At 40.1% G+C, this 15,866-nt stretch overlaps 1 protein-coding gene across 1 annotated transcript in view; it reads left to right on the plus strand.

Moving 5' to 3' along the window:
- LOC108051082 (carbonic anhydrase-related protein 10) overlaps window positions 1-15,866 on the plus strand; it is a 52,988-nt gene that overhangs the window by 16,548 nt on the left and 20,574 nt on the right. Inside the window, exon 3 of the mRNA XM_017133033.2 lies at window positions 14,721-14,771. Within this exon, the coding sequence (XP_016988522.1) occupies window positions 14,721-14,771 (51 nt within the window). The remainder of the gene's footprint in view (window positions 1-14,720; window positions 14,772-15,866) is intronic.

Here is a 15,866-nt window from a genome sequence, read left to right on the forward strand (position 1 = left end):
TTATTTATAATTATGTTAACAAACGGTTGTTTACCACTGTGCATAGAAAAAGAAATCTGGCATGCTGACATTGATACGTCGCCAGTGCGTGCTGCTAAAATTTTATGATGTGGGCCAGGCGCACTTACCAAGCTGCCACCTCCTGAATTTCCCCGCCCCGCAGAGCATTTCCCCCGTGGGAAATGGGCCGCCCAGGTGACGGCAAATTGATGCTGTTATTGTCAACGGGCGTCGTCTCCTTAGTCCTTCGTCCTTCGCCTCCTTGGAGGGGGATGTGGAGGGGGAGGGTGGGGGGTATTGCCAGAATGCCAAAATGCCAAACGCTGTCAACTGTCATTTGGGGGCCTCCCTTATCGACGTCCCCTTCGGAATTTCCACTGTGTCATGTCAGGCGGCCATAATCATTGACATTCATACATAATGGACTCATTGATATTCGCTGGCAACAACAAAAGGTCAAGTGGTGACCCACCCCACCCCATCCCCCACCTCCCCCTACCACGCCTTTATTGTTGTTCTCTCGTTGGGGTCATAACGGTAATTGCCAACAAAACGAGTGATTAACCTGACAATACGGTCGCACGCACACATGGCGGTCCATCACACACAATGCACACTGTTCGGGGGCCCCCAGCCACGCCCACCCCCTTTCGGCCCTTTGACCTTGCCCGTGGGCTAGCCACCCCCCCCCCAAACGCCAACCTCCCAATTTTCCCAGCCAAATGCACTTGCATCTTAACATATGTGTGTGTTTTGAGCGAGCGAATGTGTGACTTTGACACGGCACAATGGCACACAATGGGAAAAGCTGGCGGAAAAGCGGGGGGAAAAGCAGGGGGGCAAAGCTGGGGGGAAAGCGGAGGAAAAGCGGACGTCCTAACAGGTCAAATACGAGAGAGCCAAGCCAAGTCAAGGGGACAATTTTCAGCGAAGCTAGCCATGAGAAGTAAGCATTTAAACCGAGCATTAAATAAGAGTGCCGCCCATAAAAATATTCCACAAAGCAAGCTGGAAAAACCGCAGACTGACCGGGAAAATTAGTGCACCAAAGGAGTAGCTAAAACCAAACAACATTAAGCGAGGAAAAGTAAATACAATTATCATTATCATTTTATTATCCAGTGTGTTCTTTCAGAATATTATTCTTAAGCGAGTAATAGCATTTACCGAGGTTAAAGTTCAAAGAAATGAAACTGAATTACATTAATACGCTTTAAATAATAATAACAATAAACTTAAGCAATATTTTGTAGTATTGATTCTTACTTTTAATAGTAAAATATTTAATTTAAAGTAAGCTTCAGAGCAAATACATATTATGTTTAAAAGCTAAACAAATATATAGATTTAGAGGCATTTATTTAAGTCTTAACATAGATACAAAAAGGTGCATAAACTTTACATATTAATTAAATTCCAACTGAAAAGTTTTAAATCCTCCAGAAACACCACATAAATAAGGCAAAACTACATACATTTGCTAAATTTCATTAAATTTATTTGTGGGCCTAAAAAAAGCATGCTCTCGTGTTGCATCTGAATTCCAATGTTGTATTTTATGCCAACTTGATTGCTCTGTTGCCGATGCTCCTGCCAGTTACCAATTACGATTTGTTATGACCATAATTTATGCAGCATTATGCTGCATTATTAACCGATTCAATTATTAAGTAGGCAGAACTGCAGTCGACCATCAGCCGCCTCATATTGCAATGGCCTGGCCATTAATTATTCGTCCTGTGTGTGTGGAAACAAAAACGATTTGCGCCTTAATTGCCGGCTGAGTTTCACTCGCTTTTCCTCACCTGTCGACACTTTACCCAGCACACTTTTCACCTTGCCCCGGCCCAACTTTTCCTGCTCCGTTTCAAATGTCCGTGAGGCAAGCAAGCAAATCACTCAAAGGGGATCAGCAAAGGCTCGCTTTGATTTCTAGACCCAACAAATTATTGAGCAGACAGCCGGAGGGATGGGGAAAATCTTGGAAAAATCCCCAAAAAAAAAGGGGGGGGAGGAGGGAAAAGCGTTGGAAAATCAGGGGCAGGGTGGCTGAGATTGGCAGGCGATTGAAAGGAGTCGGACAGCTCTCAAAAAGGAAAAACAAAGTTTGCACTCTCCTTGGGTTTTCCGAGTATTCAAAAGACTGCCGAAGAAAATTGGGGGAAAACTATTCCTAAAATATTTAAAGCGGTTAAAGTTGCAATTTGATATGGAATGGGCAACAAGCTTGGATGAACATGTAGATTTTCAAGAAATTTGTTTAGGTTTTTATTAGCTCCTCCATTTTGTATATTTCATTTTACAGTCTCAAATATTTTCTCTTTTATTGAATACGTTCTGCATTTTCATTCATATGTCCTACAATTCTTTTGCCATATGTTTTTATTTTTTTCCTCAAATTAATCCTTTTACCGGCATTTTCCAAGCAATATCATGGCAGTTTCTTAGAATATTTCCATTTAAACAAAATTAATTTTCTATCTCCCATTATGTTTTATTTTTCGTAAGGTTACTTTGACAGTTCCTAGATTTGTATAAAGCCAAGATTTGAATTATTTACCTGCAAAGTTTTTACTCTCAAGGAATTTCTAAACTTTTCTAAAAGTTCATAGGCCGTAAACCTGCTTATCAAAAGCTTATCTCTGTTTGTACCTCTATATTTCATTGGATTCCTTGAATTTAATTTCCCCCGAGGCCAGCATAAACGAAGCCAAAATGCAAATGAAATTCGTTTATTTAATTTGGCTACCTAATTTGGCGCCTTTGAAAACGCTGCACACAGTTGCAGGTGCAGTGGCATGCGTGACGAGAGCAGGAGTCAAAGTTCCCCTTCATTTTCCAGCCCCTCATCCCGCTCTTCCAGCCACTCAGCCGAACGTGCAACTTTGTGGCTTTCAACGCCTTGGACCTTTGAATATCTGCCGCCCATTTTCCAATTTTCCGACAGCGAGTGTGTGTGTGTGTCTTTGAGGCAGTTAGAGGCTAAATTAAAATTACAACTTTCCGACTGCACGTTGACGATGTTGCTGCTTTGCGTGTGCCCCCAAAAAGACAGAGAACCAAACGAAAACAAAAACAAAAAAAAGAAAAAATTAAGAAGCAAAAGAAAAGCAAAGGCGAAAGGCTGCCTAATAAAATTGGCCCAAGTACGTTTTGTAAAAATGCCAAAAATTTGCTTGAGAAAATTTCCAACTTCCGGCACGAACAAGTCGAGATGTTGTAGTATTTGTAGTAGTTGCCGTGTTTGTTTGGCGAGATTCGCATGCAAAACATGTGTAAAATTGAAGCATCGACTGGCCAAAAGGGGGGCTTTTCCTTTGGCTTTCCTTTCGTCCGGCTGTGGACGTGCCAACGTCATCGTCATTGGGTACTTTGGTCAAGTCCTAAACTCCTGCTGTCGGCTGCTTTTCTTTCCCCTGGTCAAGATTTGCTTGGCTGGTCAAATTTAATAGCAATGCGATTTGATTTCCAAGTGTCTTCAGTGGCTCTGATTCTCGGATTCTGATTCCGATTGCGTTTCTGCTGTAAATGCAGATAAAAAGTGATGACAACCAAGTCCCCGAACAAAACAGAATTAAAATCTAAAGGATCCCAGGGCTATAATTGGCAAAACTGGTTAGTGGTTAGGGATAAACAACATTTGAGCCTTATAATATGTATTAAATATTTATGATCTTAAAGATATATACATATTTTCTTCATGTAACTTTCGGCTTTGAAATTCTTTAATACCTTTAAACTTTAAGCCCCATTTCGGCCGTTTAATTCCAACAACTTTTGAATCGAAACTTTAAGCAACTCATCGGTTATTTATACAGATCCCTCCCACCCACTTGCAAAATAAATAAGCCACAAGGTCGTGGCAACCACACAAGAAAACACATACGAAAAAAAAGGAAAACACAATCACACGCAGACGGAATGGCAAAAAATTGGCATAATTTCCTTTGGCTCGGCAACAAATCAAGAGCATTCAAGGTGCTGCGGCCACATTAGCGCCACCTGTGTGCGCTTAGATGAACTAGCAGGCGCTTTTCCCCCTTTTCCGGAAAATGCGAAATGTAATTTTCAGTGGGCTGGCTGAAAAATCAGCAGACATCGATTTCTTGCGAGCAAACCCCATACGAAATGAAACTGAAACGAAAATAAATGCCAATGGCTCATTTATCATGGCCAACACATGCACACACACACACACACACACACTGCTTCTGGCTAACACACACACACACACTAACACACATATAGTGGCCCCTTTAGGCCCTTGAAAATGGTAGCATACTTTGCAGCGCCCGCCGCAGGAGAAAACCTCGGAGAAAAATGTGCCACGCGGCTAATGAAGAATGTGTGTTCTTCGACGACGCTGCGGGAAACTTTGCACCACCCAGCCAAAACCCAATACCCATCACCCACCACCCACACATCACCCGCCACCCAACCACAAAGGCCACCCTTAACCCATTTAAGCCCCCTCTCCCCGGCGTAATGATGATTTCAAAAGAATTGCAAATGTTGGCCAACATTTTGCGGGTCTGTCGGCGGGAGATATTCAAGGTCTCCACCCCCCCTCCCCCCATTGAATCCACTCACACCCGCTGTTTATTCACATTCGTTTCGGGAGGTTAACTGCATTATGAGTGCCCGAAGGTGAAAGGCGAATCCAATTGCAGTGCAAAGTGAAAATTCATTCGGAAAACATTAGCTTAAATCGAAGCGAGGGCATGTGTGTGGAGCGTAATTTGAATAACCACACAGCAAGATTAAAAAGAAAATTTTGGAGGGCACTGGGAGAAAGCCAATCGAAGAGCTTTAAGTTCAGAAATAAAAGTATTGAATTTATCAAAAATATGTTGTGCGATTTATATCACCCAATTTCTAAAAGTTCATGAACCCTTTTCTCAGCTTCGAGTTTTTCTTTGCCTTTCTGGTCAGTCACTTTCAAGACGATTTTAATGAATACAAATACAGCATGGACCTTTCAACGTTTGAGTCCCTGAGAGTTCATCTTCAGTTCGCTCGGCTGCCAGACCAGAAGAGTCAGGAGAAAGTAGAGAAAGTAAGGTATTCGAACCGCAGGTGTCCTAGAAATTTAAAGACGGGAAACTGAAGTATTTGCCCGTTTTTAGTTTTTAAAGATAAATGTACTTTCTTAACCGTTTTTACCCAAGTGTTTGTATGCTCAAGATTAAGCTAACCTAAATCTGGTAACCTGTTTAAGTTCAAAGCTAGTTGATCAAGATTAAATGATTTTTTGGAGTACAAAAAATAAGTAGAAATGTATCAACTTGCTGATCCAGTCCACCCTGTAAAAATTTGAAGTGGCAACACGCTCACTGCCCATTTTAAATGGCAGCAGCCGAAAAGTGAACAGCAATTGGCAACCCGAGAAGGCTTCAAAAAATACGAGCAGAAGAGTGCAGTGAAGGGCGGTGGAACGGGGAGGGAAAGGTAGAGGGGAAAAGGAGAAGTGCAGCTAGTGAAAGTAGCAATTGAAGGCAACAATGGGGAGTGTGGGGGGGGAATCGAAAGGGACGAGCTTGAAGTTTGTGCACCCAGTTCCACTTAGACTAATTAACTGCGCCGTCACTTGGTTGCTGCGATGCTGTGATGCCTGTCCGTCCGGCTGTCCGCTTGTCCGGTTGTCCGTTTGTTCTTTTGTCCGTCCGTCCGAATGTCCGCCTCCTTCATCTCGTCGACAAGCCAAAGTGCTCCTGGGCAAAAAACCCGCAACAATTCTGGATAAGCCTAGCTCTCAGTTTCATTTTTCCTAGAAATTTGCGATTTATTCTAGTAAATCTTATGGCAATTTGAAAAGTGAGAAATAAAGAAGTTATTTTGTAAGAAAGGACTGTCAATTCTATTGCATAAAATTCTTTTTATTATTATTATTATTTTATTATCTTAGTTTTCAAGGACCTGCAGTGTTAAAAATATGACTTTTTAAATAATTGAAATTAAGGAAATAAAATTCATGAGATTTATTGAGGATGTATTTTTCAAATCTCTGAATTAGGCGAAAATGGGAGCACGATTGGAGCTCTTCATTGGACTCTGCTGCTTGCTGCTGCTACTTTCTCCCCCCGCGCACTTTCCCCTGCTGATGTTGCGGTCATCCGGTCACTCAGCGGTGCAGCTGCAAGTGAAGCCGGAGACGGTGGGGCAACATCATTAAAACTCTGGGAAAGTGGGGATGCTGGGAAAGGAAAATGACACCAGAAATGGGCTCGCTTAACTTTTCACTGTTTGCTCTTTTGCTGGCCATTTTGGCAGCGACAATTTGAGTGCCCCTCCCCTGGGTGCACAATGCTTAGACACCTGACAGGACGTGGATTGGATCGTTCGGGGAGTAACTGCTATATCCACAAATTCAGAGGGGAACTATGCAGTATGAATGCTGGCGCCCCGAAGTATGCAGTAAAATTTTTTTTTAGGCAGGCAGTGGATGGGAAACCACCTTCATTTTCCCGGGGATTTCCATTGCCCCACTGTTTTCCCTTCCTGCTTGCCCCCGTGTGGTTGTGTCTGTGTCTTGTGTAACCCAAATGAGTAGAATGTGTAAAAGGCAACTTGACAATAATGAGTGCAGCAGCAGCAGCAACAACAACTTGCCGAAGTTTAAGTGCAAAGCCAGCCAAGAAATGTGGGGTGCAGGAGGTTCTGGAGCGGCGCAGAGCCAACTTACTGCTCTCGAAAGCAAACAAGCAATGTCAGTCAGTTGTTCAGTTGCTTTTTGGCACTGCGAAAATTTAACAAAGATATTAGTAATGGTAAAATGCTTTTAAAACATCCTATCAAGTCAATTTCAATATTAGTCTTTAGAAAAAAGTTATACTGAGTTTTGATTAGCTTTAAAATTTGTCAAAGCAAGAAAATAATAGTATTTTGAACACATAAGTTGTATTTAATAGATAAATACATAAGAATATGTATCGATTTTTAATTGCTGAATATTATTTCAACAAGCGTATACAGTTTTTGGTAGTGTAGCTGTCTTTCCATCTCACTTGCCCTTTTCTCCAAAAATTGTTACTCTGTAGCCAACGGCAACAAATCAGTGTCAGTGGAAAATTTACGCTTAAACCTGACATTCTCCCTTTCCCATTGTTTTCCCCTTTCGCTCTTCTAGTGGCGACAGCCAAACTTTTGCTAATATTTAAGTGCAACCTTTTTTCCTTTCTTGCCATTTCCAGTTGCCTCAGCTTTTCTTCGTTTGAAGTGAGTTTTCGTTTGCGGCTTTTTTCTTTTCTTTTCATTTTTTTTTTGCGATTTGCTTTGTTTATTTGTGGATTTAGCGAATGAGAATCTCTGGCAGAGAAGGCGATGTCGAAGAGATCACCAAGGACTAAGCCTTACCACCTGTTGCCAACTGCAAGTCTCATCCCCTCCGATTTCTCCCAGTTTCCCGTACAACTATAACATTCTTGCATCACCACCACACACACAAACACACACACACAAAACCCCGGGAAACCCAAGCTCACAAAAAATGCAAAGCCAAAGTGACTGCGGTTCCTCTTTGCAATTCTTGCTCTTTCCTCGGAAAAGTGAGGGGAAAAGGGGGGCTGGAAAATGGTCGGAGGCTACGGTTTCAAATGCATGTGCCAGCTAAGTGCTCGAAAAGCTCGTTTCGCTCCCATTTTTGATACCCTTATAAAGGACGCTTGAAATTGATCAAACTCGACAATAGCTAACCAAAGAAAACTAGCTGTCTTAATATTTTTTTAAAAATTAATAATATAGTTTCCTTAAAATTGTATGTTTAATATGCCAAGGAAAGTAATAACTTTGTATTGTATTACATTCTATGTTTTTCACCTTTTTATATATTAACTAAAGGGTATTCAACCCGTCGATCACTTAAATGTAATCCTTTTTCGTTCAGGTTTCTTTCGTGTTCGGTTATTGTTGCCATTGCCGTTTTCATCGCTGGTGACTTTCTAACTTTCTGACGCGCCTATTGGCAGTTAGAGTAGTGACAAAAGCAATGAAAACTACGGGTAACGAAATGAGCTCAAAAAGTTTTCGCTTTTTTTCCTGGCATTTCCATCGTTTGGTTTTCAGTCTTGTTTTCTTTTTGTTTGACAGGTGTTTTGCGTGCCATTTGTTTCCGACAAACACACACTCACAGAAGGTGCAGGTGTCACTTGGGAGCCGAAAAAAAGAATGGAAATAAGGAAAACTGGGATTTCACGAAGACCAAAAAAAAAGCAAAAAAAAAAGTAGAAAAGGACATCATTTTTGACTTTTTTTTCGGTGTGTTTGCTTTTTTTTCGTCACCATATTGTGTTTACTTTTCTTTCGTCAAGGTTTCCATGTATGATTTGATTGGTAAGCTTACTTTTACCTTATTTTTGTTCGAGAACAAAGTTCTATGCTTGGTAGATATATAACTAAAATTGTTTTAAAATGCTTATCACAATTCTAATCACTGAGTAATAAATTAAAAAATTAAGATTCTTTACAAACAGATGTTTCCCTATTCCTCATGATAGTAAACACTAAAAACCTAAAATACGTTGAGAAAAACGGCCTCGATGGCATCCGATTGATGTTTGATTATGGCCACACCCCCAATCCCCCTGTCCCCATTCCAAAAACCTGAAAACCCCCCTCTCGCATTGTGCAAATGCACTTAAAGCGCAAATGGAAATCGACAAAGCAAAAACAGACGAACAAGTGTGGTGGGGAGGCCACGTTGACTGGCCGCATAAAATTTTAGTACTGTGTACGTAATTGAAATGGCATTTACCATTAGCCAGGCGAAGGGCAAAGGGAGTGGCTACCGATGGTAAGGGGGGTTGGGGGTCGGAGGTCAGGGGGCTGGGCAAGGCGTGGCAGCGGACAGGATACGGACAAACGGACACGCGGACACACGAAAGCAAAAACCGAGTCGACAAAACTTAATAAAAATCAAAGAACGAGGTGTGGCATTGTATTGTGGAGTAAGGGGGTGGTGGGTGGATAGAAGGGGTGGTCAGTGGGTGGTCGGTGGTTGGAAAATGGAAATGGTTACTTGAACCGGGCCAAGCCAAACGAAGACGAAAAGAACCAAGCCAAACCGAACGGAACTAAAAAATGAAATCGTAGCGATAGAAATTAAAAGCCCGAGCTGGCCACAAAAACAGAGGCGTGTAAAAGCCAGCTAAAGGAGGGGGGGCTATTGAATGGCCAGGGGGGTGGTGGGCGGTGGGTGGGGCAGGAGCGTCTGACGAGCGAGCGACATTGATTGAAAGCTTTCACTTGCTTGCGCTTTTAAAAACGGAACCACCGCCATGTTACTTCAGATCACTCTCCCCTTTTTCCATATCCCTTGATTTTTTGCTCCTGATTTCAACGAACACGCCTTGGGCTATTTGCATATTACTATGCTGCCCCTGCCCTCTTAGCCATAGTTCAAAAAAATCAAATAAATTAGAAGCGGTGGGGAAGGCAAAGTGTGCGAAACAGAAAGACCTTCAACACATTCAATTAAAATACAAATAAACGATTCCTTTCAAATATTCAAATAAATCCGCTGCGCTTCTGATGTCCTGAAAAGCAAATATATCTTACTAATTTTGCTGAATTAAATTGAAGAATTTTCTTGATTACCTCAAGTATTTGCATTGATTGGCTGATTTTGAAAACAAACAGTGCGTATGCTTAATATTTGGTAAAAAAAAGAATATCTTTTTTTTTCAATAAGAAAATTTTAAATTAGTTGTAATAACAACGTACTTATTTAATTGTATTATTTTCTATTACCTCAACTACACTGCGTATACTTAATATTTGATAACAATGATTTTTTTTCAATATGAACGTTTTAAATTAAAAACAACTAACAACGTACTTATTTATTTGTATTATTTTCTACTACCTCAACTACACTGCGTATACTTAATATTAGATATCGCTGATGCAAATTTATGTACATAAGTTATTTAAAATTTGTTTAAGATTAAGAAAAGATCTGGGATCTCTTTTTCTTTTAAAGTAAACCCTATATTCTTACAAACATTTTAAAGAAATTATTTACATGAATCACAGCCATGTAAACATGGAGATAATTCAAGACCACAAGCTTATATTTACAAAACCTTGCCAGGCCACACATATTCATTATATCACTCACCATATAATTCAGTTTTGAGGCCATATCCTTTTGGTCCAATCTGTTGTGTTGACACTTGTTTGGGTTGTCTTGGGGTTTTTGTTGGGGTATATTTGCATATATGTTTCTAAAGGGAGTGCTAGCGGCTTGGATGGGGGCTTGTAACATATTATGATAGTGATAGATATAATCAAGTTGGGCAAACATCAACAAAATATTAAGTTACCCGCGGGCAGAGCCTGATGGTCCGATGTCTCGATGTCCTGATATTCTCGTGTCCCTCACACATGGCGTGTATGTCCTTTCGCTTACAGCTACAGCTACAGCTACAACAACAACTACTACTCCTGCTCCTGACAAAAACAACAACAAAAACAATCAGCTAAAATGGCAAAAAGGCAAAACAAAAAAAAAAAAGACCCGCGACAGCGTGACTAAAATGCGCACGTCAATCCTTTTTTCCTTTTATTTTTTTTCACCCACCCACACACTCCCCTATCCCCTCCCCCTCCCATTACCCTATCCCTTTTATCCTGCCAGTGTTGTTCTTGTTGTTTTTGTTCATTGTTTATTGTTTTTGTTGCTTTTTTGGTCTTGTTGTTGTTGCCGTTGATTTGGGCGCGCCAGAAGTCGGCCATGTTTACGTGCTTTTTAAATAGACAAGCGACGACGACGACAGCAAACAAATAGAAAATAGCAAAAGGCAAAACGCAAAACACCAAATATCCAGCGAAAATACGAAACGCAAAGCAAAGAAAACCTACGAAACAAAGACCCGGAAAATAGATATATATTACATAGATCGAATTGTTTAACACTCTTTTACCTGACTTTTTTAGTTGCTTTCAACAATTTACATTTAAATTTTGCATGCCTTAATGCTGATATTTTTAAACTATTTTAAATAAGCAACATTTTTGTTTGAGTCCTATTGAAATATAATTTAAAATAATACATGTTTTCCCTTTGTACAGGTTTTATAATTAATCGCAATTTTTATTTAAATGTTACCTAATATGATTGTTCTTTTTTTCTAAATTTGTCAAAATCACTTCTTAATATAATCATTTTTTAAATTTAACTATTTTAATAGAAGGACTTATAACAAGCTTATAAAGCTCAAAGCATTTTCCAATAAAATCCCAACTAGAGTATCAGAAATCAAAAAAGAAATACTGGCTGACAGGAGAGGCAAACAATATTGAGCGCAACTAAAGTGTCGCCATTAATTTCCTGCAGGAAACACAATACGAAATACAAAATAAAACTCAGCATCGAAGCTGAAATTGAAAACCCCGAAAAGGAAGCCCAAAGGAGATGCCTGGCGACAATTAGCACGCATTGGCCATAACCATAAACGGCAAACAACAATTAGCAGCAACTATTTTTGCTTATTGGCCCTAAACTAGAGGTGGTCCCAGGGGGGGTGAAATGCTGAGGGGGGGCAGGGGGGTGGCCCAGACGGGCCAGCAGACAGAAAGTTGTCAACGGCAACAGAAATGATAAGAAAATTTCATTTGTAATTAATACTAAAAGGCGCGACTGCGAAAACAGAGAGGGGAATTTCAGGAGGGGCGGAAAATGCGAGGTAGCCACAAAAGCGACAACCACAAGCCGAGGACGAAGGAGCCGGGGGTTGCGGGGTCGTTCAGACGGCTCTGCTGCCATGACACTGAATGCACTGAGAGAAAAATGTGCCAGTTCCATTATATTTATTCAATTAAAGGGGATTTTAGAAAGAATGACTCTTGTTCTTCAGAATATTCATTTTAGTATTATATACAAGACCTAAATAGGTGATAAAATTTAAACATTTAATGTTTGGCATCAATAACATATTATTTTTCAATAGAAATTTTTCAGAGTTCCTACTGCTTAATTCAATAAAAATTAATTAAAGTATAGATAAAAGATATGTATACAATTTGGAATCGTTTACTAGTTAAGAAACTAATAGTATTTGATTTAACAAACTTAATGGAGTTTGATTGCCAAGGAAATTTGTCTGATTTAAAAGCAATTTTTTCAGTGTATCTTGGACTGGTGACTTTTTGCTCTGCTCTCTCGCTTTGTCACTCTCCGTTGCTTTGTGCAGCCATAAAAATTTGTTGAACATTTTGTTGCCTTTTATGATTGCGAATGCGAGACGAAGGAGGAATGGAAGAAGGCCAAGAAGAAGCCAACAGAAGGATCAGGTGAAGCGAGTGGGTGAGGGGATGTGCAGCCAGGTGAAAATTTATAAATAGAATTCAATGAACAAACAAAACCAAAGGAGAGTGGAGAGTAAAAGAACCAGCGAATTGAATAGAAATTATTCGAGATGTTTTTCAGCAAAAAAATAGCTCAAAAATCTTTTGGCAAAGTGTGTAAATTTGAGAGAATAAAAACACCTAGGGCTTAATGGAAAGTTGGACACTTGGACATTGGATGTTGAAATAAACGTACGTATTGTTTAAATGGGCTTTCAAAGGTGTCCATTCAGAGATGTAATCAGATCTCTAGAGATTTAAAATCTCTTTAGTGCTCAAATCATATGTTAAAAGACAGAAAACGTCAAAGCTCTTTATACTTTACTTAATATTTTTGGAAACTGAAAACCTGTTTACTTATTACCGTTACGAACTTGTAGGTTTTCATGGTTATTAAGGTTCTTAAGAATTTGGGTAATCAACATTTTTGGTTTTGCTGCTTTTTTGTTTTCCACGCCGCTTTAAAATGAAATAAATCTTCAAGTGCACCACAAAAATCACAAATGGCAAAAGGGGTTTGATGAATCACAGTTCGCAACCTTCAGCCACAATTTGTCGACAGCGGGTTAAGCCCCCCTTTTGGCTGCTTAAGGGTTAAGAACCGAGAATGGGCGACTGCAATGACGCTGAGCATTTAGAAATCCATTAATTTCAATCATTGCCCATGACTTTGCATTATTATTATTATTATTGTTATTACTCTCGTTGATGTTGCTCTTGTCGTTGCCTTTTACTTTTCGCTTTTCCCTCATCAGAAAATTTCAAGGTTTTTTGTCCTGACTTTCTGTTTTCAAAGGGGTAAAAAAAAGCAGAGAACTCTGGGTTGTTTTGACCCAAAGTTTGCGATGGCGAAATAGTTATGTAGTGGAATTCGCGAAGGAAGTTCTGATGATTTTTTTTATATAATAATAAATAGTTTTTAGTCGATACATTACTTTACGACTACCATTATATATTTGTAAATATGGTTACGATTTTATCTTAACAATTCTGTTAGGGAGAAAGTGAGGGTTAATTTTATTGTAATTGTAATATACCCCTTTAAAACAGTTCGTATTATGACCCAAGTTTTGCTCCAAAAACTATATTTCCCCAAAAATCCGTTAGTAAATATACCTCTTTTTACCTAATAACATCCTTCAGAAAGTTTCACAAGAATATCTGGAGTGGAACTCGAGTTCGTTGGGGTTTTTTCCCCGAGACCGAGGAACTCCTTGTCGGAAACTACACTGCATTTCGCACTGCACTTTGTGGGGAATCCAAAGGATCTGGAGGGAGGGGGGGCATGGCGGTTCTCTTAACGCGTTTTAATGACTCAACATTTCTTGACTTTGATTCGAGTCGCGGAAGGAAAGAAAAAGTGCAGGTTGCTTGTCGAAAAGGGTTGCTTCTGGCCAAAGGCATTGGCCCGCTTTTTGTCGGCTGTCAAAATAACAAAGTGCTTTAGCTGCATTCCCGCCAAGCCAGAAAAAGTGAGGTTAAAAAAAAGGCCAAAGGCAAAAAGTGTCGATGAATGTTAAAGTTAACAAGTGACGGAAGTGAATTTACGGGGCGAGCAAAAAGAGCAAAGCAGCCGCAAAACAAAAACGAGCCAACGAAACGGCGAACAAAAAGCGAAAACCAACTTGAACACGAAAAAATTAAAAGGCAAGTAAGCAAAAATCATTTTCACAAAGTGCAGGGCACGAAGGACCCCCTGAAAAAGTGTCGAACCAAACTGTTGATGCCCTATCGTTAATACAGAATAAATTTCAGTTATGAGCCAAATAAATGATAAATTATGTAGTGGAAAATAGAGGAAAACAACTGCATTTTGGTTTAAAGTTATTTTGCAAATCTAAATCTATACATTTTTATTTATATACGTATATATATTTAATATGTATTGCATTTATCAAGTTATGTAGTACAAAAAACTTTTTTATTTTAATAAAATAAATATTTTGGATGTGCAAAAATTTATTCTGGGATTATCGAAGATCAAAGTTACTAGTATATTTAGGCGGTTGAATTAATAAATACATCTCTACTAAAAAAAATTAACCAATTAATTAATGCTTTAGATGTTAATAAATTAGTTGGTATGACAATGGTCAAAAGCCAATATGGAACACAACTAAATAACCACTTTAAAATCTCAAGTTAAAAGGAAAGTGCAGACTGCCTGTCTATAAGTCATTGCAGTTAAAAATCCCTCGAAATCTCTCTGATATTTCCCTGTATATTTAATTCCATACCTTTGCGCTTTTCCACCAACATTATAAGGTATTACCGCTTGGTATATATTGACCCAATCAGATTTTTGACATGTTCTCGCGGCTTATATTCATCAACTTGCAATGGAAATCTGATGCACTTTCCCCGCTTTCTCTTTGCAGTTCTGCTCGCCGTCAGCTGGGAGGATTGGTGGACATACGATGGCATCTCGGGTAAGCTTTTTCTGACCTCCCCCCCCCCCACACAGACACACCCTGTCCCTTTAGCCGCCACCGTTTAAGTTTCATAAATACCAACAACAAAGTAAATTTTAATCAAAGCTCAACAATAACCACGGACGGAAGCGGAAAGTAAAATTTCAGCCAACGAGCAGCACGCGTCGCTACAGCAACAAAGTTGAAAGTTGGATGGGAAAATGGGTGAAGAAAATTGAGGACTGTTTTTCCACGGGGGGACGGGGGTTTTTTCACCTGCTAAGGGGTCGCGGAAAAGCCATGGCGATTGTTGTTGCCGGTGTAAAACGATTTTCTCAGCGACTGAAGCTGCACGCGTGAAATGCATGGAAAAAAGGCCAAAGGAAAATGGATTTGCAAGGGAGTATGGGGGGTGTTGGAAAATGGGGGAAATGGAAAAAAGGGGGAGACGAAGCCGATTTGCAGCTGTCAAATGGAAAGGCAGACAAAGTATTCAAAGACCCAGGCGGAGAAAGAGAGAACTTTCCTTTTTTTGTCATTGTCTGGCGTTGAAACGTGATAAGCAGAGGCCCAGACGGGAGCAAGAGAAAGAGAGGGTGCTAGTGGCAGGGGAAAGAGATGGGAATAGAAGCAGAAGAAAGAGAGGGGAATAAGAGCAGAAGCAGGAGTGGGGGAAAGACAGGGTCTCCAAATGCCATCGCCGAGAAATGGAGAACAGTTCACCATGTGTCACTACTGGCGGTGAAATCGGGACAAAGGTCCGTGGAGATTAAGTCCAGACAGGACAGCAGACAGCCGATAAGCGTTGCTCTTTCTCCCTCTCTCCTCCAGCCACGCCCCCGCCCTCTGCCCCTGTCCCTGTCCTTCGCTCACTCTGCATTCTCCCTTCGGTGGAAGCATCTTTCTTAATCTTATTAGAGACACAACGGCGACGCCATTTGCACAAGACAAATGCATAAATAAGTTCAAGTGCTTTGAATTTTGAATTGGATTTGGCGAACAGGGAAAAGAAGAGTGGAGAGTGCAAGATAGGTGGCGAAAAATCAAATTTAAAGTGAAGCAAACTAGGAGCATTTTTGTGACAGAAAAGAAACCAATTTATAATTTTGGCTT

This window comes from Drosophila rhopaloa, unplaced genomic scaffold, assembly GCF_018152115.1.
Source record: "Drosophila rhopaloa isolate 14029-0021.01 unplaced genomic scaffold, ASM1815211v1 contig_3, whole genome shotgun sequence".
Classification (NCBI taxonomy): Eukaryota; Metazoa; Arthropoda; class Insecta; order Diptera; family Drosophilidae; genus Drosophila; species Drosophila rhopaloa.